Source organism: Cervus elaphus, chromosome 31, assembly GCF_910594005.1.
Source record: "Cervus elaphus chromosome 31, mCerEla1.1, whole genome shotgun sequence".
Classification (NCBI taxonomy): Eukaryota; Metazoa; Chordata; class Mammalia; order Artiodactyla; family Cervidae; genus Cervus; species Cervus elaphus.
This window is the reverse complement of record NC_057845.1, coordinates 4,160,576-4,184,708: the sequence shown is the minus strand read 5'-3', so window position 1 is coordinate 4,184,708 and position 24,133 is coordinate 4,160,576. Positions and strand designations below refer to the sequence as shown.

The 24,133-nt window shown below is 39.8% G+C and overlaps 2 protein-coding genes across 12 annotated transcripts in view; one reads left to right on the top strand and one right to left on the bottom strand.

The window, feature by feature from the left end:
- GART (phosphoribosylglycinamide formyltransferase, phosphoribosylglycinamide synthetase, phosphoribosylaminoimidazole synthetase) overlaps window positions 1-1,818 on the bottom strand; it is a 28,503-nt gene extending 26,685 nt beyond the window's left edge. Inside the window, exons 1-4 of one of the 7 annotated variants that reach the window (XM_043892822.1) lie at window positions 1,694-1,818; window positions 1,302-1,399; window positions 282-419; window positions 85-161 (exon numbers count right to left, since the gene is read on the bottom strand). The gene's annotated coding sequence lies outside the window, so the exon portion shown is untranslated. Of the gene's footprint in view, window positions 1-84; window positions 162-281; window positions 866-890; window positions 954-1,301; window positions 1,400-1,685 lie in introns of those variants that run through there. The other 6 variants (XM_043892823.1, XM_043892817.1, XM_043892821.1 and 3 more) reach the window with 6 other exon arrangements.
- An 82-nt stretch (window positions 1,819-1,900) lies between these two features.
- Window positions 1,901-24,133, top strand: part of SON (SON DNA and RNA binding protein) — a 30,321-nt gene continuing 8,088 nt past the window's right edge. For 3 of the 5 annotated variants that reach the window (XM_043892800.1, XM_043892801.1, XM_043892802.1), the window contains exons 1-7: window positions 1,901-2,058; window positions 5,063-5,229; window positions 6,782-12,664; window positions 13,960-14,120; window positions 16,056-16,202; window positions 16,373-16,561; window positions 23,661-23,771. In XM_043892800.1, coding sequence (XP_043748735.1) covers window positions 1,982-2,058; window positions 5,063-5,229; window positions 6,782-12,664; window positions 13,960-14,120; window positions 16,056-16,202; window positions 16,373-16,561; window positions 23,661-23,771 — 6,735 coding nt within the window. In that variant the 5' untranslated portion in view covers window positions 1,901-1,981. Of the gene's footprint in view, window positions 2,059-5,062; window positions 5,230-6,781; window positions 12,665-13,959; window positions 14,121-14,350; window positions 15,883-16,055; window positions 16,203-16,372; window positions 16,562-16,661; window positions 17,477-23,660; window positions 23,772-24,133 lie in introns of those variants that run through there. The other 2 variants (XM_043892804.1, XM_043892805.1) reach the window with 2 other exon arrangements.

Sequence of the window (24,133 nt, the reverse complement as noted above, 5' to 3'; positions counted from 1 at the left end):
GCCAGATGCTACTCTAAATGCTTTGAATTTTAAAATTCTATAAGGTAGATAGGATTACTGTGCCCACTTAGCTGATAAACATACCTGAGGTTCAGTTAGGTTGAGTAATTTGCTGCAGGTCACACAGATCAGAGGGTGAGATTCCAACAGAAGCAATTTTGCTTCAGATACAATTGAAAATATGAAGAAGAAAAAAAGTTACTATGTTATCTCAGAAAGGAAAATGGTTAATGGAAAACACAGACTTGCCATGTGTATTCAAATATTTAAAATAAATATACCTTTAAATCTAGAGAAGACATTAGTGTGAATTACAGGGGCACTGACAGGATTATCGCAGTAGATCTCCGAAATAGCTTCAGTACTCAGACTGAGGGATGTACATTCAGGAGTGGCTAGGAGCCCTTCAGTCAGAGGACCTGGGATTGGGTTAAGACTTACTAGCTGGGAAACCTGGAGGAACTTAACCTTCTTGGACCTCAGTCATCTAAGTGAATAACATAAGAGAACTAGAGAGCCGAGAAAAGCCATTTCAAAAGACTTGGTAATAACACATAATAGAAACCAACTACAAAATGGGATTAAGTAACCTGCTAGAGACAAAGGACGGAATTAACAAGAAAATATGCAATTCTGGTGCATGACATAAAAAAAAAAAGCATAAAGGTACAAAAAGGACCCTGACACCTAGAGCAGAGAAAATGACAGACCCGTTGTACACCTCAGTTAAAGTGAAAAAGCACATGGCCAACCTTCACCCATGGCATGTGGAAATAAGATGAAAATTCCTACAGCCAAACCGGTTCAGACAGTTTCATCTCATGCCTGAGAGTAAATCCGCCAAACCAAACCGTAAAGCAACTTTATTGAGAGAGGCGGAGGAAACTCACCCGGCGACACAGTGGGACTTCGGGGCCCGCGCGTAGACCCTCGTAGAGCCCTCTGGATGTGAACGCCCGCCACGCGCGCCGGAAGTTGGGCGCGCGGAATCCGGTGCGCACGCCCCTCCCCCCCGCCCTCGACTGGCTTCGCCTCCCCATTGGCTGGCGCGGCCCGTGGTCCCCACCCGGAGGTAATCAGGAGTGATTCCCTCCCGCTCTCGGGCGCGGCCTGAACCTCCCCTCCGGAGCAAATCTCTTAAGCCCTACTCGTTCAGAGTGTTTAATTCTGTGGTACCAGGTGCCACGTAAAATCCCTATTCTTCCCCCCCAGAACCTCCTGCACTCTGAGGAGGGTGGGGAGCGCCAAAATGCTAAACCCATGTTCAGCTACTTGTGTGTTGCTTATGAATCAGAACTGACCGGCTACTGTGCAAAAGTCTTGTGACGCGCCTGGCTCCTGACGAGATTAGAATGCACCAGGGTTTGAGCTCAGCTGGCTCGTGACCTCTGGCCCAATGCTAAAATGGAAAAAAAAAAAAATTGATTATAGGATGCCGTGGGAGAGAAATGGGGGGATGAAAACGTTATTCTTCGTACGGTGGGCAGGCGCTGATAATGTGCTTTCCCGGATGGATCTCCCCTGCCGAAACGCGGAGACATCCAGGAATGTTGGAACACCCTGTTGCCCTCCCCGCTCCCTTTCCTCTCGGAATTTAATCTCGGGTAGTTAGTGACTAAATAAGGCTCTTAAACCGCCCCCCCCCCGCCGCCGAACTCTGTTGAAGACTGACAACTGAAACTGACACAGCCACCTCGAGAGAGACTTCTCCTGTAATGGCGCCTGCGTCAGTCACTAACATGGCGGACACAGTCGTGCGCGGCGCAAACGTCAGCAGCTCTACCCTAGACGCTCAGAAACAGAGGAGGAGAGCGGGGCCGTGCTCGCTGATAGGTTCGGAGGCGGAGCGTGCCGGTCTGGGCTCTCCCACAGGAGCCAATCAGGACGGCGAGAGACGGAATTGGCCGCTGCGCCTCCTCCCGAGGCATGCTGGGAGCCTGGAGGACTAGTGAGGAGGAGTTGAGAGAACGGAGCGGACGCCATGGCGACCAACATCGAGCAGATTTTTAGGTCTTTCGTGGTCAGTAAATTCCGGGAAATTCAACAGGAGCTTTCAAGGTAAGCGCTCCTCAGACTCTTCTGCTCCCAAAGGACCCCTGGGACCCCACGGGGCCCTCCATGGAACCTTTCTTCAGAGACGCTGTCGTTGCTCGTCTCAGGCCCGGCTACAGCCCCGCCTGGGCCTGGGATCCATTTTCCGGCCCCCCCACCCCCATCCGCTCCCTCCCTTCCCGGCGAGGAACTTCGCCCTTTCCGAGGTAATCCCAGGGGCTCTCTTCTAGAACCGATTTAAGATGCTCAGCCTTCTCTCCTGTTTGGGCATCCTCTACCGTCTAGCTACTGTAGGCCTGCTTGTCCACCAGGGATGGGCCTAGTTCCTTCCTCAGCTCTGCCGCCGCGCTTCCCCTCCCCCCCTCTCCGCCTCCGCGGATTTCGCCGGCCGGTGTCTTTGACCGGAAAGGGGTCCAACGGCCGTTTCTTGAGTAATCTTAAATACGCTTTATTATTGCAAGCTTCGGACTCCTTGGGGGTCGGGATCTTTTGATAAGATTATTTGGGTTCTAATGTCCTGTGGCTTCCACCAGGTAGCATTCTAAATAGTCTGGTAGATTAGAAATTTAAATTAAAACAGTTCAAGTTAACGTTAGCTATTGTGACAGAATATTCGAGGCGAGGATGGAAGGAAACTTTGAATTACTAGTAATTACTCAATTTAGCAAGTGGAAAGTGGGGTTCGTGTGTTGGTCTAAATATTCTTGCTCTCTCTGCCCCAATTGACATATTTGACCAACACGCTATTTTTGTCATCGCTACTAGTTTACCCTTGGTTCCACACAATTTGATTGGGAAGAGACTTTCAAAGAAATAGTTGCTTACTCAGAAAGGAAAATCGCGTGGGTCATGTTGTTTAGTGGTTGTCTTTTTGTATTTTTACTTTGTATAACGTAAACATTTGTTCCGAGTTCAAATGCATTGTTAGTTGTGTTTTAAAAGTTGAGAGCTAGAATCAGACGTGAGGTGAATTTGAAAATTAGCCGGAAAGGCAGTTGTAAACTGAACGCTTCAATTAACATAAGGTTATGGGGCAATGATAGAGATTTGCTGGAATTCTTTGCGTGATACATTTTTTTAAAGTGGGAAATATATCTATTCATTGATTTAGTTGCTTTTTGAAATTTTGTCATATGCTAGTTATTTTTAGGATGGTGAGAAACGACCTGAGCTAAGGGGATAGAATTTTCCTGGAAACTTTTTAATAGTTGCATGCAATAAGTAGTTGTGTTTTCTAGTTGTAATGTCTTGTTTCTGTACCTTTTAAAAATTAGGTTTTGTATTAGAAGTTTTATTGTTATAGAAGGTTTAGAAAAAATAGAGAAACGAATTTTAAAACACGTAGTTATTGATCTTTATGTTCTTTCGTTTTTTTTCCTTGTGCATACAGATGCACGTGTTTTGTGAAATGTGATCATCTTGTTTTGTGTTGGTTGGTTTTTTTCACCTGTATATTGTGAACTTTTATCATGGTTTCAGTAGGCTTTGGAATATTTTTCCGGGCTCCATAGAATTCTGTTTATTGTAGAATTGTGTTGATATTTTAGGTGCCTTGAAATTTCCACCCTTTTTCAGTAGTTGAATGAACATCCCGATAACTTTAAGATGATTATTTTCTTATAGACTGCCTGGTTTTGTTTTTTTTAATCCCTACTTCTCTGGTTTTTAAATCCGTGGATTTTTTACTAAGGTAAGCACAGTGTAAGTGGTTAGGAAAAATGTAAAGAAAGTCCAGGAAGAAAGTCTAAAAAGAAAATTAGATAAAGCAGTGTATTACTAGAGGAATATTCAGCTTCTTTTCAGGTAATTTATGCATTATCAGTGTCAAAATTATTTGCTATTTTAGTGAGCCGTAGTTTTTTTTTTTCTTCTTATTTTTTTATGTATATTGGTTTGAGTGAGGAGACGGATACTTAAATAGTTTTAAGTTTTTATATATAGATGGTGAGGAGGAAGAGCTCTGGTTTTGAATGCCAGCTTTACCGCTTAATAGATGTGTAACCTTTAACTAGGTTTTTTTTTTTTTTTTTTGTCTTCTCTGGGCCTCATTTTCCTCTTTGAAAAATCAGAACAATAGTGCTGATTTCAGAGTTTGTGGGGATAAATGAGTTCAGAAATGTAGATCCATGTGACCCTAGTTAATAGTTAATAAATGTTAAATAATATTTATTGTATGATTCATTGTATTTGAAAACCAAATAATCTTTAGTAACATGGAAAGCTATTAAATTTTTTTGTTAGTTAAGACTTAAGTTACATTAAGTCACAGGTGCTTTTAAAGTATTTTTTGAAACAGTTCTGTAAATTTGTAAAAAATAATGCAAGTGACAAAGATGATACATAAAAATGTATCATCTGTCAAGATTTTTCTGTCCCTGTGAATTGAAAATACGATAAGTGATTCATTCATTTGCTTTTACTAGAAATGAATTTGGTTTACATGATTTTGGTAACTGGGTGAAATATAAGTGTATTTTTTCTTTTCAACATTGTGGCATTTCAGTAACTGAACAGTCTCAACCTGATCTGAAGCTACCAGTTATACTTTTGACTAAATGTGGCTAAATTTGTGTTCCTTCATATTGTTGATGGTGATTGTGATCCATCCAGAGGTGTAGCTTTATTGTCACTATAGCATTTACCATGTTAGGTAATGTGTTTTTCTTTGGTTTTGTGGTGATCTTAGTAATTTTTTTCCCCTGAAAGAAATATGCTGGCTGGGGAGTATTTTTTTTTGTTTTAAAAAGAGTTTGGAAACCTGTTTTAAAGATTTTCTTAACTTTTAACACTTCTGAGTTAATTTAAGAAATTGTTTGAAAATAAAAATGTGCCAACTGTAAGTAGTTAAGGAAGCACCGTTGATGGGAAAATGGGGAATATCATCCAGAATTAAATACAAAATGGTGAAATGTACGAATAATATGAAGTTTTTTTTTTAATAAGTTGAGTTACAAGTATTTATATGTCATGATAGAATTATTAACGAACCTTGATAACTTTTCTTCTCAAGTGGAAGGAGTGAAGGACAGCTCAATGGTGAAACAAACACACCTATTGAAGGAAACCAGGCAGGTGATGCCGCTGCCTCTGCCAGGAGCCTACCAAATGAAGACATAGTTCAGAAGATAGAGGAAGTACTTTCTGGGGTCTTAGATACAGAATTACGATATAAGCCAGGTAAGTTGGAGATAATTACCTATCTTGAAAGCTAAATTTTTAAAAATAGTTAATAGTTAAATAATAGTATTTCTTGATTGCAGGGTATTTAAGATGTTCATTAGATCTAAAACATCAGTAAGTTGAATTTTTAATATAACTGATTTACTGAAGACTGTTTTTGCTTATGTCCATTTTTTGAAAATACAGTTGGACTTGTTTCCTTTACTGGTGGAACATAACTGTATTTAGCTCAGTCTTGTAGTGCCTTAGTGCCAGGATTTTGAATATGGATTTTCATTGAAAAATTGTGTAAATGTCAAGTTTTGGAAGGTACAGGAGTCTGGACCAAATTGTAATGATTTTAAAACCCTGGGAAATTTTATTTTAAAGCTCAAGCTTAGAGATTACCTTGTTTTTGCATCTACTTTTAAAGGTGTAATAAATGGGGAGGAAGCATTGCTGCATATTGAGCATTTGGGGAATTGATTAAATAGTTGGTGCTTAGAAATGAGTTATGATCAAGCATCTTTTATTTTTGGAAATGGAGACATTTTATGGATTTTTTTTTTTTTTAGACTAGAGTGTGGCTTAAAAAATAGTATAGACTGTTTAGATTCATGACTTCAGCAACTTTTGTTGAAGTATAATGTAGATTTGGTACATAAGATAAATGATAAGTAGAAAATGATTAGTTTTGCTTTGAAACAGGTCTTGTCATGTGTTGATTCACTTTTCCCATAATCTTGATGACCTGGATTTCTGATGATCTTTTTCTGAGATCACTAAGGTTTATCAGATTTGATACTGGCATTAGAGTAAATCTCATCTAGTAATAAAGTAGAAGCCATTTTTTGGTTTAGATGAGTAATGAAAGGAAGAGGTGTTACTTTTATTAGAATGCAGCATGAGTGAAAATTTGGGTTCTATGTTTTGCGTTTGTTGCTCAGACCTTTGCATTCTTTTTTTTTTTTCTTTGCATTCTTTATAAAAGCATTCCCTAGCATTTGCTGAGGGTTTACTTGATGCCAGGTGTTATTCAATGTACTTTGCATGTTTTAACTCAGTTTGTCCTCTGCCTGTGAAAGACAGTGTCAGCAATTGAGTGGTGCATTGATTCAGTATGCAAAAGCAGACAGTCTGTTCTAAAGTCGGTGCCACATTGTTTCCTGTATAAATAGGGGTTATGAAATAGTCACAAAAATTATTCAGTATATGTATTTTTAGGAATTCTAATAGTTCATAACATGAAAGATGTTCATCTGTAAGTGTAGTTTAAAAATAACTTGTATTTTGAGAAATGGAGAAAATAATTGTTTTTAATGAACTCAGAAATAATACATTTTAATGTAATTCTAAAAACTTCTGTAATAAAGAACTTATTTTTAACCCTGGCTTTAGTTGTAGAAGTAGTATTGCAAAGGTGCCAGTCTTCAGATAGCTGGTTTATGGAAAATTATTTAACAGGAGATGTTTTATGGTATCTTAACATGGAATATAAGGTATTGTTTATTTGATTGATCAAAATCTGTCTTGGGGAATATTTGACATAATTAATTTTCTTTAATTTCAGACTTGAAGGAGGCATCCAGAAAAAGTAGATGTGTGTCTGTCCAAACAGATCCTACTGATGAGATTCCTACCAAAAAGTCGAAGAAGCATAAAAAGCACAAAAATAAAAAGAAGAAAAAGAAGAAAGAAAAGGAGAAAAAGTATAAAAGACAGTCAGAAGAATCGGAGTCAAAGCCGAAATCACATCACGATGGGAACATAGAATCGGATTCCTTTTTGAAGTTTGATTCTGAACCTTCAGAGCTGGCACTGGAGCATCCTGTGAGAGCGTTTGGCCTGTCTGACACCAGTGAGTGTCCCGCAGTTGGGCTTGAACATCCTGTGGTTTCGATGGAGGTCTCAGAGCCACACACCTTAGAAACTCTGAAGCCAGCTGCAAAACATACAGAACTGTCAGTTGCATCTGCATCAGTAGTCTTAGTGCAGTCAGAGCAGTCTGTGGCAGTAATGCTGGAACCATCCACAACAAAGATTCTGGATTCCTTTGCAACAGCACCAGTGCCTACTACAACAGTAGTGCTAAAGTCATCTGAGCCAGTGGTAACAATGTCAATGGAGTGTCAGATGAAATCTGTGCAGAAATCTTTGGAGAGCACACCTCCAGAGCCATCAAAGATCATGTTGCTAGAGCTATCAGAAACTCTTGTGTCATCAGAGACACCTACTGAGGTGCACCCTGAGCCAAGCACGTCAACAACAATGGATTTTCCAGAGTCGTCAGCAACTGAAGTGCTAAGATTGCCAGAGCAGCCTGTAGAAGGACCATCAGAGATTGCAGATTCATCCATGACACGACCGCAGGAGATGCTGGAGCTGCCCAAGACCACAGCGTTGGAGCTGCAGGAGTCGTCGGTGGCCTCAGTGATGGAGTTGCCGGGGCCACCTGCGACCTCCATGCCGGAGTTGCAGGGGCCCCCTGTGACTCCAGTGCTGGAGTTACCTGGGCCCTCTGCTACCCCGGCACCAGAGTTGCCAGGGCCCCTTTCTACCCCAGTGCCTGAGTTGCTAGGGCCCCCTGCAACAGCAGTGCCTGAGTTGGCGGGGCCCTCTGTGACATCAGTGCCACAGTTGTCACAGGAATTGTCAGGGCTTCCAGCACCATCCATGGGGTTGGAGCCACCACAGGAGGTACCAGAGCCACCTGTGATGGCACAGGAGTTACCAGGGCTGCCTGTGGTGACAACAGCAGTAGAGTTGCCAGGGCAGCCTGTGGTAACAGTAGCAATGGAGTTGACCGAACAACCTGTGACGACGACAGAGTTGGAGCAGCCTGTGGGGATGACAGCGGTGGAACATCCTGGGCAGCCTGAGGTGACAACGGCAACAGGGTTGCTGGGGCAGCCTGAGGCAGCAATGGTGCTGGAGTTGCCAGGACAGCCGGTGGCAACGACAGCGCTGGAGTTGTCAGGGCAGCCTTCGGTGACTGGGGTGCCAGAGTTGCCAGGGCTGCCTTCGGCAACTAGGGCGCTGGAGTTGTCGGGGCAGCCTGTGGCAGCTGGGGCACTGGAGTTGCCTGGGCAGCTCATGGCAGCTGGGGCACTGGAGTTCTCGGGGCAGTCTGGGGCAGCTGGAGCCCTGGAGCTTCTGGGGCAGCCTTTGGCAACAGGGGTGCTGGAGTTGCCAGGGCAACCTGGGGCGCCAGAGTTGCCTGGGCAGCCTGTGGCAACTGTGGCGCTGGAGATCTCTGTTCAGTCTGTGGTGACAACGGAGCTGTCAACGATGACCGTGTCGCAGTCCCTGGAGGTGCCCTCGACGACAGCGCTGGAGTCCTATAATACGGTAGCACAGGAGCTGCCTACTACATTAGTGGGGGAGACTTCTGTAACAGTAGGAGTGGATCCCTTGATGGCCCAAGAATCCCATATGTTAGCTTCTAACACCATGGAGACCCATATGTTAGCATCCAACACCATGGACTCCCAAATGCTAGCGTCCAACACCATGGACTCTCAAATGCTAGCATCCAACACCATGGACTCCCAGATGTTAGCCTCTAGCACCATGGACTCCCAGATGTTAGCAACCAGCTCCATGGACTCCCAGATGTTAGCAACCAGCTCCATGGACTCCCAGATGTTAGCAACCAGCTCCATGGACTCTCAGATGTTAGCAACCAGCTCCATGGACTCCCAGATGTTAGCAACCAGCTCCATGGACTCCCAGATGTTAGCAACCAGCTCCATGGACTCCCAGATGTTAGCAACCAGCTCCATGGACTCCCAGATGTTAGCAACCAGCTCCATGGACTCTCAGATGTTAGCAACCAGCACCATGGACTCCCAGATGTTAGCCACTAGCTCTATGGACTCCCAGATGTTAGCATCTGGCACTATGGACTCTCAGATGTTAGCTTCTGGCTCCATGGATGCTCAGATGTTAGCGTCTGGTACCATGGATGCCCAGATGTTAGCATCTAGTACCCAAGATTCTGCTATGTTGGGTTCAAAATCTCCTGATCCCTACAGGTTAGCTCAGGATCCTTACAGATTAGCTCAGGATCCGTATAGGTTAGGTCATGACCCTTACAGGCTAGGTCATGATGCCTACAGGTTAGGGCAGGACCCCTATAGATTAGGCCATGATCCCTACAGACTAACTCCTGATCCCTATAGGATGTCACCTAGACCCTATAGGATAGCACCCAGGTCCTATAGAATAGCTCCCAGGCCATATAGGTTAGCACCTAGACCCCTGATGTTAGCATCTAGACGTTCTATGATGATGTCCTATGCTGCAGAACGTTCCATGATGTCATCTTATGAACGCTCTATGATGTCTTATGAGCGGTCTATGATGTCCCCTATGGCTGAGCGCTCTATGATGTCAGCCTACGAGCGCTCTATGATGTCAGCCTATGAGCGCTCTATGATGTCCCCTATGGCTGAGCGCTCTATGATGTCAGCTTATGAACGCTCTATGATGTCAGCCTACGAGCGCTCCATGATGTCCCCAATGGCTGACCGATCTATGATGTCCATGGGTGCTGACCGGTCTATGATGTCGTCATACTCTGCTGCTGACCGGTCTATGATGTCATCGTACTCTGCAGCTGACCGATCTATGATGTCATCTTATACTGCTGATCGTTCAATGATGTCTATGGCAGCTGATTCTTACACCGATTCTTATACTGATACATACACGGAGGCATATATGGTGCCACCTTTGCCTCCTGAAGAGCCTCCAACAATGCCACCATTGCCACCTGAAGAGCCACCAATGACACCACCATTGCCTCCTGAGGAGCCACCAGAAGGTCCAGCGTTAGCCACTGAGCAGTCAGCATTAACAGCTGAAAATACATGGTCTGCTGAAGTGTCAGCATTACCTCCTGAAGAGTCTGTATCGCTGCCTGAACCTCCTGTGAGTCAAAGTGAGATTGCGGAGCCTTTGGCAGTGACTGCTAATTATTCAGTGTCAGCATCAGAGGCTGCCGTGACTGTTCCAGAACCACCGCTAGAGCCAGAGTCTTCAGTTATGTCAACACCTGTAGAGTCTGCTGCTGTAGCAGAAGAGCATGAAATTGTTGCAGAGAGACCAGTGACTTACATGGTGTCTGAAACTCCCACAACAGCAGCTGAACCAACTGTGTTAACATCAGAGCCTTCTGTTATGTCAGAGACAGCAGAAACTTACGATTCCATGAGGGCTTCAGGACAGACTGCCTCAGAGGTATCTATGTCCCTGCTGGAGCCAGCAGTACCTATTGCAGAACCATCACAGAATACTGGAGATCTGCCAACCATGGCTGTCTTAGAGCCGCCATCTGTGGCTGTTTCAGAGCATCCAGCTGGGACTGTTTCAGAGACATCAACCATGGCTGTCCCAGAGCCACAGGCTGAGGCTGTCCTAGACCCTCCAGCTGCGGCTGTCCAGGACCCTCCAGCTGTGGCTGTCCTGGACCCACCAGCTGAGGCTGTCCCAGAGTCCCTGGCCTTGTCTGAGCCAGAGCATGTTACCATTCCTTTGCCAGTTGTTTCTGCCCTGGAGCCTACTGTGCCTATCCTGGAACCAGTGGTGTCCATCCTTCAACCTAATATGATTGTTTCAGAACCATCTAGTTGTGTCCCAGAGTCCACTGTGACAATTTCAGAGCCTCCTGTCACTGTCTCAGAGCAGACTCAAGTAATACCAACTGAGACAGTTGTAGAGTCTACACCAGTAATATTAGAGTCTAGTGTTATAAAAGGAATGAATTTACTATCTGGTGATCAAAATGTTGCTTCAGAGATTGGCATGCAGGAGATAGCCATGCATTCAGATGAAGAGCCACATGCTGAAGGACTCCTGAAGAGTGGCTCTAACGAAACTGGAAATTGTATAAATACAGACCTTAATATAAATAATCACTTAATTGCTCAAGAGATGGAACGTAGCACAGTGTCTGCTGCCAGCACTGGCGCTGTTGGTGAAATTGGTGAAGAGACAATTTTGCCTACTAGTGAGACTAAACAATGCACAGTATTGGATACCTGTCCTAGTGTGGGTGAAACTGAGCTAGGAGGAACTCTGTCTTCTATTGGTCCCCTTGTCCTTGAACCTGAAGCAGTGGGAACTGGTAAGGATCTTGAATTTGGCACAGCATCTGCTCTCAGTTTAGTTAGTAAATATGATGTTGAAGTATCTTTAACTACTCAAGATACTGAACATGACATGGTAATTTCCACCAGCCCCAGTGGTGGTAGTGAAGCTGACATAGAGGGACCTTTGCCTGCTAAAGACATTCATCCTGATTTACCTAATAATTTTATCAATAAGGATGCAGAAGGATCATTACCTGTACAGGAGAGTGATCAGATGTTAGCAGCTGCTGTCAGTCCTAAAGAAAGTAGTGGAGAAGATAAAGAAGTATCTCTCTCTACTAAAGAGATAGTGTCTGATTCAGGATTTCCTGCCAGCATTGATGATATTAATGAAGCTGATTTAGTGAGACCATTACTTCCTAAGGACATGGAACGTCTTACAAGCCTTAGGGCTGGTATTGAAGGACCTTTACTTTCGAGTGAGGTGGAACGGGATAAATCTGCTGCCAGTCCAGTTGTAATTAGTATACCAGAAAGAGCTTCAGAGTCGTCTTCAGAGGAAAAAGATGATTATGAAATTTTTGTAAAAGTTAAGGACACACATGAAAAAAGCAAGAAAAATAAGAACCGTGACAAAGGCGAGAAAGAGAAGAAAAGAGACTCTTCATTAAGATCGAGAAGTAAACGTTCCAAGTCTTCTGAACACAAATCGCGAAAGCGCACCAGTGAATCTCGTTCTAGGGCAAGGAAGAGGTCATCTAAGTCCAAGTCTCATCGGTCTCAAACACGTTCACGGTCACGATCAAGACGCAGGAGGAGGAGCAGCAGGTCAAGATCAAAGTCTAGAGGAAGGCGATCTGTATCAAAAGAGAAGCGCAAAAGATCTCCAAAGCACAGATCCAAGTCCAGGGAAAGAAAAAGAAAAAGATCAAGCTCCAGGGATAACCGGAAAACAGGTAGAGCTCGAAGTCGCACCCCAAGTCGTCGGAGCCGGAGTCACACTCCAAGTCGTAGGAGAAGATCCAGATCCGGGGGGAGAAGGAGCTTTAGCATTTCCCCGAGCCGACGGAGTCGGACCCCAAGTCGACGGAGCCGCACCCCTAGCAGACGGAGTCGGACCCCGAGTCGACGGAGCCGTACCCCGAGCCGGCGGAGCCGTACCCCGAGCCGACGGAGCCGTACCCCGAGCCGTCGGAGAAGATCAAGATCTGTGGTAAGAAGACGAAGCTTCAGTATATCACCAGTCAGATTACGGCGATCACGAACACCCTTGAGAAGAAGGTTTAGCAGGTCTCCAATCCGTCGCAAACGATCCAGGTCTTCAGAAAGAGGCAGATCACCTAAACGTCTCACAGATTTGAGTGAGTCATTTAAAAGTTTAATGGTATTAAAGAATGATTTAAATCTGAATTTTTTTCTGTGAGTTTAATGAAATATCAGGGGTTATTGGTTTAGGATAAATATTTCTATCTTTAAGTTTTTGTAATTAGCTTCTGTTTAGAAAATGTGGGAATAAGTACATTTATAATTAGCTTTAGAAGACTTGCTTTGGAGTCCATTAGAACCAAAATATTTCCATACTTTAATGTTTTCTTTCTGCTTGAACCATATACCATAACTAAAAATGGCAAGTAGAAGTTAAGTGTTGTTACTGTAATTATTCCAACATAGGATCTTGCAAATAAGCCTAAAGTCAAACATTTCTTTTTTAAATAGTTACATGTCTTAAAATGGCTTAAAATTTAACAGAACTGTTAAATGTTTGTGAAAATATTTGATTGGTATAATGGGTAATGTAAGTGAGTAGGGAAATTTGCAGTGGGGAGTTAGTGATTTCAGTCTGCCTTACTTTTACAAAATGAAGTGTTCTAATATCTCCTGGTTTTTTAAATGTGCAGAGGTGGCTAAAACTTGATGGATACTGTATGACTACTGTTAATAATAATGGATAATTTGTCATTGTCCCAGTAGATTGGACATTTCCAGGTCAGAGTAGTCTAAAGAAAAAGCCCTTGACAACCCTAAGGGAGAATGATTCAGTTCAACAGATGGTTTTTGAGTTCTTTTTTATTAAAAAAAACATAAAGATTACGATCTAGTACAAGAGACACAGATAAAATGCATGTATGTCTCTTTTACCAAGTAGTGAAACTGCCTAAGAGCAGAATGTGATGATTGCTGTAATTACTGCTACAGATGAGGTACTTTGGGAGCATGGTGGAGAGGAATGTTAAATTCTGACTTAAGACTTGTTATTTGAAACTGTGGCTGTTTTGAAATTGGGCCCAAAGAGTGATTTAAAATGTTATTAAGAGATTTAGAAGGAGAGTAATTTAAGGGGCACCATCGTTTTGGAAAATAAAGTAGGCTTTGGCAGGTGTGTGACTTAGCGTGTGTAGCAGGGTGATTATTCTAGTTGTGTAGTTTGGTTGTTTTGTATAGTGTTTGAGTGGGAAGCTGAATACGGACTTAATTCCTTTTTAAATATGGGGCATTTTCTTTATTTCTTTAAGTCTTTGAGCCAAAGTGATTTCATCACAGCTGTAAGTTTGGGCAGAAAATTGATGTCTTTAATTTTTTTAGCATGTAAAACATTAGATAATATAAAATGTATAGCCTTTCAGGAAAACTGCTTTTTGTATTTTTCCTCTTGCAGATAAGGCTCAGTTACTTGAAATAGCCAAAGCTAATGCAGCTGCCATGTGTGCTAAGGCTGGTGTTCCTTTACCACCAAACCTAAAGCCTGCACCTCCACCTACAATAGAAGAGAAAGTTGCTAAAAAGTCAGGAGGAGCTACTATAGAAGAACTAACTGAGGTAAGCTAGACAGAATTTGTTTTCATTCTTAAATGGATTACTCCAGTGATGTTGACTCTGGAGCGTGCCAAAAACCTGAATTGTGGGCTGAACTGATAATGGCTGGCACCGAGTGGCCAAAACCCGAAATACAGACGTGGCAGCGGCAGAAGCTCTGTTTAGCAGGCCATTATCCGGGATGGCTAAGCTCCGCTAGCTAAAAGTTACTTCCCATTACTTTTGCTTTCCAGTTTTAGAAGCCAAACTGACTGAGGAGTGGGACGGTTCGTTTGAATGGAGGAGGTGTTGAGTGAGCAACACGCAGAAGCTCGCCTACAGTTTCGTTTCCATTCACGACGCTGTTCACTGATCGCCACGAGTGTACTGCATATACGCAAAGACACAGACAATCTTCAGAAATGATCTTTTGCCACCGGAGCTTGGAAATTAATGAGAATAGCTGGCCATTGCCTGAAAGGAACTTCTTTCGCATCAACATTTCGGGTTTTGGCTGTTTGGTACCAGCCATTGGTGATAATGGCCGGCCATTATCAGTTCTTCCTGCGGTTCGGGTTTTGGCAGTAACATATATATTTTAAACACAATTTTTGTTTTTAAGAATTTGATCTTTTCAATTGAGGCTTTTTTTTTTTTTTTGTCCTTTGGCTTTGTTTTATTAAAATTTGTGTTTGTTTTTTTTTTTTTTTGAGGACGCTGAAATATTGCTGCTAGGATCCAGAAATACCACACTGTTTCAGATATTGAAACTTGTTATTGGCTAGCCTTATGCCAGCCTGCCACTGTCAATATATTCTGTTCCCCTTGGTTACAAGCTTGATATACTCTGTGTTTTTGGCTAAATGAGCTTTTTATCCTATTAAAATATTTTCAATTGATAAGGGATATGATAAATTCTACTGCTTGTATAGAGACAAGTCCACCCAAATTTACTCTGACCTTTTTATAAAGCCAGATAATGGGAGTCTGTTCCTTTGCTTCTCAAGGAGGAATTGACTTTGCTTTATGTGTCAGACCTCATCATTGCACCCTCTCCATCATGCCTTATATTCCATCCTTGAGTTCTGTTCCTTTAGAGACTCAACCTATAAAACATTTATGGAAAGACATGCTATTATCTAGCCCAGTTGCAAGTGTTTCAAATTTTATTTAGCCATACATTTGGGGATTGCATAGTTTCTTAATATCTTTCCTTACTTAGATTTACTACAATATGAATTATAACTTTTTTTTTTAATGTTTAAGGACCTAGTGAAGGCTTCTATTGCTTGCTTATCAAATCCAAGCTCCTTATCCAAAACCTTATGAACACTTAGTGATTCCCTATATATTTTAGCCTCATCTTCAGCCCTCTTATCCCTTTTAATAAGTTTTCTCTCACCTCTTTACCACTACCTGACTATAGAGTGACTTTCTTTTCCTTTTCTCCTAATCCTTTTTCTTAACTATGAAAATCTGGCTTAGAACTTTCAAGGAATATTCCTTGATTATCAGATTCTGCCTGATTCTGTTCTCTCTTAAGCTTTTGTTCTTTGAGCACTTATGTACTCAGTTTGTATTATATCAGTTTGCACTTGTTAACTGTGTTGCTCTGTAAAAGCGTTCCTCAATTATCTCATGTGTATGTATTCCGTCTTTTGAACTAGATTGTAAGCTCCTTGAGAGCAGGGACCATGTCTTTTACTTTATTTTTTTGTATTCCCTGGACAGTGCCCAGTACAGTGCTCTGCACATAGTAGGTGCTCAATAAATGTTGTTAACTGACTGACCAGCTAGAGTGTGTTTAAATAAGTAGTGAGCTAAGTTACCCAGCTATAATCTATCATTAACCTTGTTTTACTTTTGAAAGTTGGTTTTATGTGGTTTTGAATTTAAGAAATTACGTGTTATTCTACATAAAGTGTAAGATTTATCTTCTGTTTGTTTTTACTTTTTAAGAAATGCAAACAGATTGCACAGAGTAAAGAAGATGATGATGTAATAGTGAATAAACCGCATGTTTCGGATGAAGAGGAAGAAGAACCTCCTTTTTATCATCATCCCTTTAAACTCAGTGAACCCAAACCCATTTTTTTCAATCTGAATGTGAGTATTAATGTTTTTGAACTGATGAAACAGCACAGCTTATAGAACTATTTAAGGAAAACTGAAATAATATTTAGTTTTTAATTTAGGTTAAATACTGTGGGAGAGTCATGTTCAGATTATGTTGAAAATCTGTTGAGTTTTAATTAAGAAAAACATTATGTTTTTAGATTGCTGCAGCAAAGCCAACTCCACCAAAAAGCCAGGTAACATTAACAAAAGAATTCCCTGTATCATCTGGATCTCAACATCGGAAAAAAGAAGCAGATAGTGTTTATGGAGAGTGGGTCCCTGTAGAGAAAAACGGTGAAGAAAACAAAGATGATGATAATGTTTTCAGCAGCAATTTGCCCTCTGAGGTAAGTAAGAGGACTATTATGTATTTTTCCTTTTATATACCTGAATCTGCATTTTATTGTTATTTTATATCTGATTTGGATTCTGTTTCACTCTTCTTAGGGCCGGGTTAAACGGCAGGGCCGGGTTAGACGACAGATGAAACAACCCGCAGCTTCTCATTTGACAGTAACTCGATGCAATTCACTTTGTGGAACCAAGCCACAAAGTGAAAAGCATCGAATTGCAGAGAACAGTGTTATCACATCCCTACCCAACATTGGGCCCTCCTTGCACTTGTGGGAAGGTAGCCCAAGGTACAACTATTTAGCTTCCCGTTTTGCTTCAAGGCTCTATAGCTCTAGATTTTGGTGGTAGCAAATTTATTGGGTGGAGGGATTTGAGTAGAGAGAGGCAGATCCTCAGGTTCAACACAAGAACTGGATTGGAAAAGGTCCCTGTAGGCTGATGTGAGCATCTCGGATACATAGCCTGTTGCCCTTTAAATAATGCTTTCTTACTATATTTTTCTGGGTTGTTTGTCAGATAGCCTTTAATTTTAATAATTTTCCCCTTTTGTGTGCTACCTTGGCCCTTTTGAATTCTTGTGTTTAACCTAACGCTCAGCCTTGGTATTCCATTTCCCTTCTCCTTCCCCTTTTTGCTACTATTAAAAGTTGGAGAAGTGGAATTCACACCTTGAAATTTCCAGGAGGCTATAGTTGTATCTTGTCAAAATGACGCAGTAATAATGCTAAGTGTCAAAACAGCCCCATTAAAATGCCGCCTGATTAAATAATGTGCTGCTAAATATAGTGCACATGAAAACAGCGAGACTGTATATATATGTAAATATATATATATATCTGTATCTTTGTATGTATCTCTGTATCTGTACCTTTGCTGTATCTTTTAATAAACAGTTTACTTTTATTTAACTTGTTGTGCAAAATCACGCTTGGGGGATCTGGGAGGGTGGAGACTTACTAGGGGGGTGGGAGTTTTAAATGATACAGTAGACTAGTCATCACCTCTTGCCCTTGGTTTCCAAAACCCAGACATTCGTCCAAGGACTGGACTAGATATCTGATGCCCGTACAGTGTAGGGATTCTTCTCCAGTTCTTATCCTTGCCATTCTGGGATATGTGGATCCAGAGAGACCTGTACTCTTCACCTACAGGTTCCCCTTATTGGCCATATCATCATCATCCAGTAAACACCTCTGATAATACAAATAAACAAATTCTGTTTATAAAGTTAAAAGTGAACAGAACCCAAATCAGAAACTTTGGTAGTGTTTTTTCCCCTGAGCTATTCACAGGAGACATTGTTTTTTTTTGTTTGTTTGTTTTTGACCTGTGGCATTTGGAAAAGAGAGCACGTTCTGTACACATTGGACATAACTAGCCAGTGCAACTTACAGTCACTGGTGATATTTACATGAGATTCAACAACTGAAGCAAGGTACACCATCACCAGTGAAGGAGAGACAGATAACTTATTTGGACAATTTTTAGTGAAGCCAGTTGAGTAGTTCAGTTGCTGATTTCCAAATCAGGCTACTGCACATCTCAAGAGGGAAAGGTTAACTGACATTGATAACTGACTTGAATCTAGTAATAGCTGAGCATAAAGTAAGAGGGCTGAACTGACTGAGAAATTCTAATACACATGCTTTTAGTAATTTCTTAAACATTAAGCATTTAACAGAGTTAGGAAAAAACATAAGGAGACATTTATGTGAAAAAAATTTTCCAACGTGGTGAAGCCCTATAAATATTGCATAATTCCAAAAGATTTTCCTGGGAAAATAAGTGACTATAACTATTTAACTTGAGTGGAACATGGGAAGGATGCTTAGTGAATCCTGGTGATTATGGTTCTTGTTGATTAAGAGTTTATATATAAACGTGTGTGTGTATTATATATATATTACAGTATTTAGCCGTTTTCAGTCTTAACACTGAAACTGGTGGACGTTGTCTGTCATCAATAGTGGTTGTCAAATTTGAATGAAAAGTTGGGGGAATTCCTCCAAAGACATCTGGGAGGGGGTAGTAGGTGGGTATTAAGATTTTATAATAAAGGAGCCTTTTACTAAAGCAGGAGACAAAAAAAGTTCTATTCATGAAGCAGATTTCTCCTGTGGGGGAGATTATATACTATTGGTATTAAGCTAGTTTCTTAGACAATTAGACTAAAAAATATGTGTTAACTTTAATTTCAAGTAAAACAGTCCCAAAATTTTAGGAAGGGACAGAAATTTGCTTTTGTTTTCAGGTCTGTGTACTTTCACCTAGAAGTAATATTACCTTTAGAAATAACATCTAAAGGGTGTTCACTGTATGAAATGTTTAGTTCTAGTTATTTAGCTGTATCTTACAAATATATTAGTAAGATTAATGTTCTATATTCTAATGTTTGTAGAATACTATTGGTGACATTTATGGGAGCATTGAGTCTTGATTCCCTGTTGGGGTTGAAATAAAGATTTTATGTAGAAAAGGAAAGTTCTTTTTAAATGGTCAATATTTTAATTGAATAGTGCTTTGAATTTTTCTGTTATTTTTTTCATTTTAATAAATATAATTGGAATTTGTGGTTCTTTAGTTTTGAGCATAAAACATTCAGGCAAAGATCACAGATTTGATCTCAGCTTTGCTATATGATCCTTAATCCCACCAATTGTGCACATGAGTGCTCTTTGACATAAGTAAGAGTGAATAGACGTGGATGGATCAACATAAATCCGTATCTTATGGAAATACCAACTCATCACACTGTGGGCTCTGCTGCCATAGCATCGTCTTCCTACCCAGAAGCCAACCAGCGTCGTCCTCAGTAAAGAGTGACTGCAGAACCTTGATCATATCTGTGTGAATTTTGATTTATAAACAATGAAACCAAAAGTGTTGGAAAACAGTTTAAAACTTGTCCTTTGGGGGCATTAATTCTTGGTAATAAAGATAGCAAAGCCTTACGGGGTAGAGGATATAAGTGTAGTCTCTGGCATAAAATTTCCTTACTTCATGTCCCAGTGGAGCTAAAATTCCCTTATGGTTAGGAACTCTGTATTTTTGAGGTTTAAGAAAACTGAGTTCTTGTGGTAAAATGAAAATTTTAATTGAAAATGAAACACACAGGTTTTGGCAGTGCTAGAATGTGTTATGTACAGCTTTTTTATTCATTCTTCTCTAGATTCTCCCAGGTTATTAAAATGGAATTTTTTTACGATTTAATGTTTTATCTAATCCTCCAGTTACTGTAATTCATTTACATGTAATAAACTAAAAATTGCACTAGAGAATTTTATGTGAAATAATAAAAGACTCATAAATCAGTTTTTAAAACCAAGCCACTTAACTCCTGAAGCATTCTGTATTTAGTGTGGCTTTGTATATATAGTTGTCATTTACTTTGTATTTTATTAACTTTTGCTAAATATTTTAAATCATGTTTTGTATGCAGGCTAGGTGCTCTTTCTTTAACTCTCTTTACTTAAAAATTTCCTTTTATATCATCTTTTAATTGGAGATACCTGCAATTTCTTGTGTAGAAAGTAATTTGCTTTTTACAGGTACTATTTTTTCCTTACCTGAATGACCACCTTTTAATAATTCTCATTAGTTCTTTTATAGCCTTTCATTGACTTTTTAGGAATTATTTAAGACAATTGTTCTATTTACGTAAATAGTTGGGTTAACACAGGGGGAAGGTAAATTGACTTAGGATTTTTAAAATAAGGAAGATGAAGATGCACAGTTAATAACTTAGGTTGTGAAATGCCTATTACAGTGTCAGTTACATTTGTGTTTTATTAGTCCTGAGAACATTTTAGGTTACAGAAATAGTAATCTGCTCTGTTGCTGAAGTGGAGGGGTGAAATAACTTGGACAGGTTTTTATTGATGTGTGAACTGGAATAATAATTCAGGATACTCTTTTTATGTGGATTTCACCTTTTATAACAAGCCCTAGGGAGAAGGAAATAAAGCATTTCCCCCCATCATGACGCCTAGAATATTACTACACATTACATAGAAGGTCTATTGTGTATTAGTGGAAATAAATTTGCTTTGCTGATAGCTTGATAATAGTGTTCTGCAGGGTTTAAGATAATCCCCCCCTCCCCCCACCCCCCGACTTTTTAGCATTCTAAAACTTTTAGCATCAATTTGGTTCCTTTCACACTTGACTGTTTTTGAGCAACATTAAGTTAAGGCTCAAACTCTGCTATGTATTATAGCCTGGTAGTGGTGGTATAGTTGTGTATGACTCTTAACGACTCCATGGACTACACATTGCCAGGCTCCTCTGTCCATGGAACTTCCTAGGCAAGAAGACAGCAGTGGGTTGGCATTTTCCTTCTCCAGTAGTTGTTATATGCTTTATATATACACATACAGATCCTATGCAGTCCAATACAATAGTCATTGAGCCACTGAGAAATCAGTTCTTTAATTGCACTAGGCTCATTTCAAGTGCTCATTAGCTTTCACTGTAAAAGTTCTCTAGGACAGTGCTGTTCTAAAGGGTAGCTGTGATGTTTTATGAGTCTTTTAATACTGATTCAGAACTTTGGTCTAATCTTTGAATATTAATGTTTTGAGAATTATAGTTGGTTTTTTACTGCATATCCTGAGCTACCCTGGCAACTTGGATGTATGCTTTTTGATATAAACTCTTGAGGATTCATAAGAGATTAAGATAATCCTGATTGATCCTATTTTGGGTATGTTTCCTCACATTAAAAAATATGAATATGAAATTAATAGTCAAATTACTATTTGTTAATAAAGTTTTGACATGAACTTACAGCTCACTTGGTAAGCCTGTTGAAGAATAAATGAAGTTGTATTAGGAAAAAAACTAGTTGTAATTTTATCTAAATTTATATTAAATCTCAATGTTGCTATATTAAATAAATACTATTTAAATAAATAAAAGTTCCTTTCAGAGTGAGATGTGAATTTAACATAAAATACTGAGATTTGAATGAAGTTTCATCCTGAGGATAAATGATAAGGTATTTAGGTTACCTGCTTGCTTAATAAAGGTTAAAAGAGTAAAAAAAGTATGAAGATACAAAGTGTCTTCAGAAGGATGAAGTCACAGATAGGTATGTTAATTTGCTTTCCATTTGGGAAGAAGTGATTTTATTTTAGAAAAGTTGGAATTTTCAGAGCCATCTGAACTACATTTTTATGGCTAATTTACAGTTAGAAAATGAGGGATCAGAGCTTGGCTTGGTGGTGGGTAGGTACATTTTCCCTAGTTTCTCCTCTGAATTTCAACTTTTTAGAATTAAAACCTATTATTTATACCTGAATACCCATGCTTAGATTTGTAGACGAGTATGAAACCCACAGTAATTCTGGCAAAGTTAAAGAACAGTATTTCACACATATTTTATGGGCCTCCAAAAATTACTTCATCATCTTGCCTGACAGGTTTATGAAATATCTACATCTTACCTGACAGGTTTATGAAATATCTAAGGCCAAAAAAGAATGTGATTCTGATCTAAAATCTCTGGATTCCCACTTAAAAAGTCACAGCAGGTGATCACAGTTGTAATAGAAGTGAAAAGTGAGCTTACTGTGTTTTTTAGTGTTTCAGTCTGCCTTTACCTGTATATCCCCAGAAATATTCCAGTTAGTGTGGATAATTTACTAAGTTAACTAAGAAATTAGGATCTTTTATTAGTGAGATCTGTGAGCAGTCTGATTACAGAATGAATTCAGTTTAATTCTGCTTTCATTTTAAGATGACAGATATATAGAAACCTGTACTTTTTGGTACCTTGTGGAAGAAAATTTTAATTTTGCTAAAGGAATGATGCTAGGTGATTCAGCAAGATATGAATAGTGAAGGTAGGAAAAAGGAAGATTAGTAATCCTTATGCGTGAGATAGAATTATTCTCTAATAGTCATTTACTCTTAATTATATAGGTCTTATTTTTAAAAAGAAGTATTTCATATTCAACTATACAGTCAAATTACAGATTGCCTTAGTTTGGCTTTTTTAAAAATCTGTTAACTTATTTTAACTGACTTCCTTATATTTGTTACACCCATGCAGTTGCTACTAGTTATTTTTATATGAATTTAGGAAAATCCTCACATGTCAGATAACTATTTTCCAAAAATGAATTTTCTTGGATGAGATATTAGAAAATATTAACTGGTTTAATAGTGTTAGAAGAAAAACAAGTATTAAGACTTGGTGAGTTGACACAAATCATCCTGAGCTCTTAATATTAGAACTGAAAAGCATCAAATACTTGATTTTTTTTCCTTCTATGGTTGAGCCTTCCACAAATCTGGTAAATAGGATATTTGGTCTAAAGATAATCCTTGAAGTTTTCCTGGATGTTCTGAAACTTCTTAAAAAGTTAAGTCGCATCTGCTTAGCATAAGCTTTTTACAGGTAGAACATGAGCACTGAAAAAGAGGACCTAAGGCATTTCAAACATACCTTAAGTTTTCCAATTTAATAATTGTGTACCCCCACAGAAATATTCTAACTTCAATCATCAGTGTACATATTAATGAGTTAAAAACCATGTATAATGAATATATTCTTTGAAGAAGCTGAGTTCCTTGTATCAGACTTAATGAACAACCACAAGTAGGTGAAAACATGCAGACATCAGTAAAGGAGCGGTGTTTGACATGGCAGTGGCTTTCTGCTCGCTTATTTAAGAGCCTTGCTTATTGCCTCTGAGGGCTGTGCTGAGAAGCAGGATGAAATGAAAACTCCAATAATTATTTCGTTAGTGAAGGCGAGAGATTTTTAAGTTCTTCATGAAACTTTCTCTGATTGTAGTTTGATGTAGTAGAAAATAAGAAAGCAGTTGGCTTTTGGATTGAGTTCATCTGCTGCCTGATACTTTGTAACTTACCTTAAACAATCCATATCTATTTTCCAAGGTTATTTTACCTTTTAGAGTCTTCTCCCTGCTTTACAAAATTATATATATACACATTTTTATATATTTGTATATACAGAATTTTATATACAACTGGTTTTTGACATGAAGCAACTAAAGACGTGAGCATTTTTCATAATTTAGGGAGTCTTTGGTTATTTGAGATAATTATCTATGTTTTCTTTCTTAGCCTGTGGACATCTCTACAGCAATGAGTGAACGGGCACTTGCTCAGAAAAGACTCAGCGAGAATGCATTTGACCTTGAAGCTATGAGCATGTTAAATCGTGCTCAGGAACGGGTATGTAGTGGTTTTAGTATCTAAATGATAATTTCACTAACTAGAGGGTTGTGACATAAGTAAACTCTGTGGCATGCTGGTGACATGTAGGTCTTTGAAAAATCATTTATCTAGCAAGCTTTCTTTACATGAAAGTGATTTGGGGCTTGATTATTAGTAAATGTTGTGTACTATGGGGCAGGAACTATTTGAGAGAATAAAAATAGAAAAAATTACCTGCCCTCATAGAGTTTGTAATCAAATATATAAAAATAATAGCTAAGTGCCCGTAATAGCCTTTTGAGACATTTGAGTTTGCATTTAGAAAGAGTGACTTTAGTGAGGCTCAAGGTCACAAAATTAGTAGGGGAACTGGGATCTGA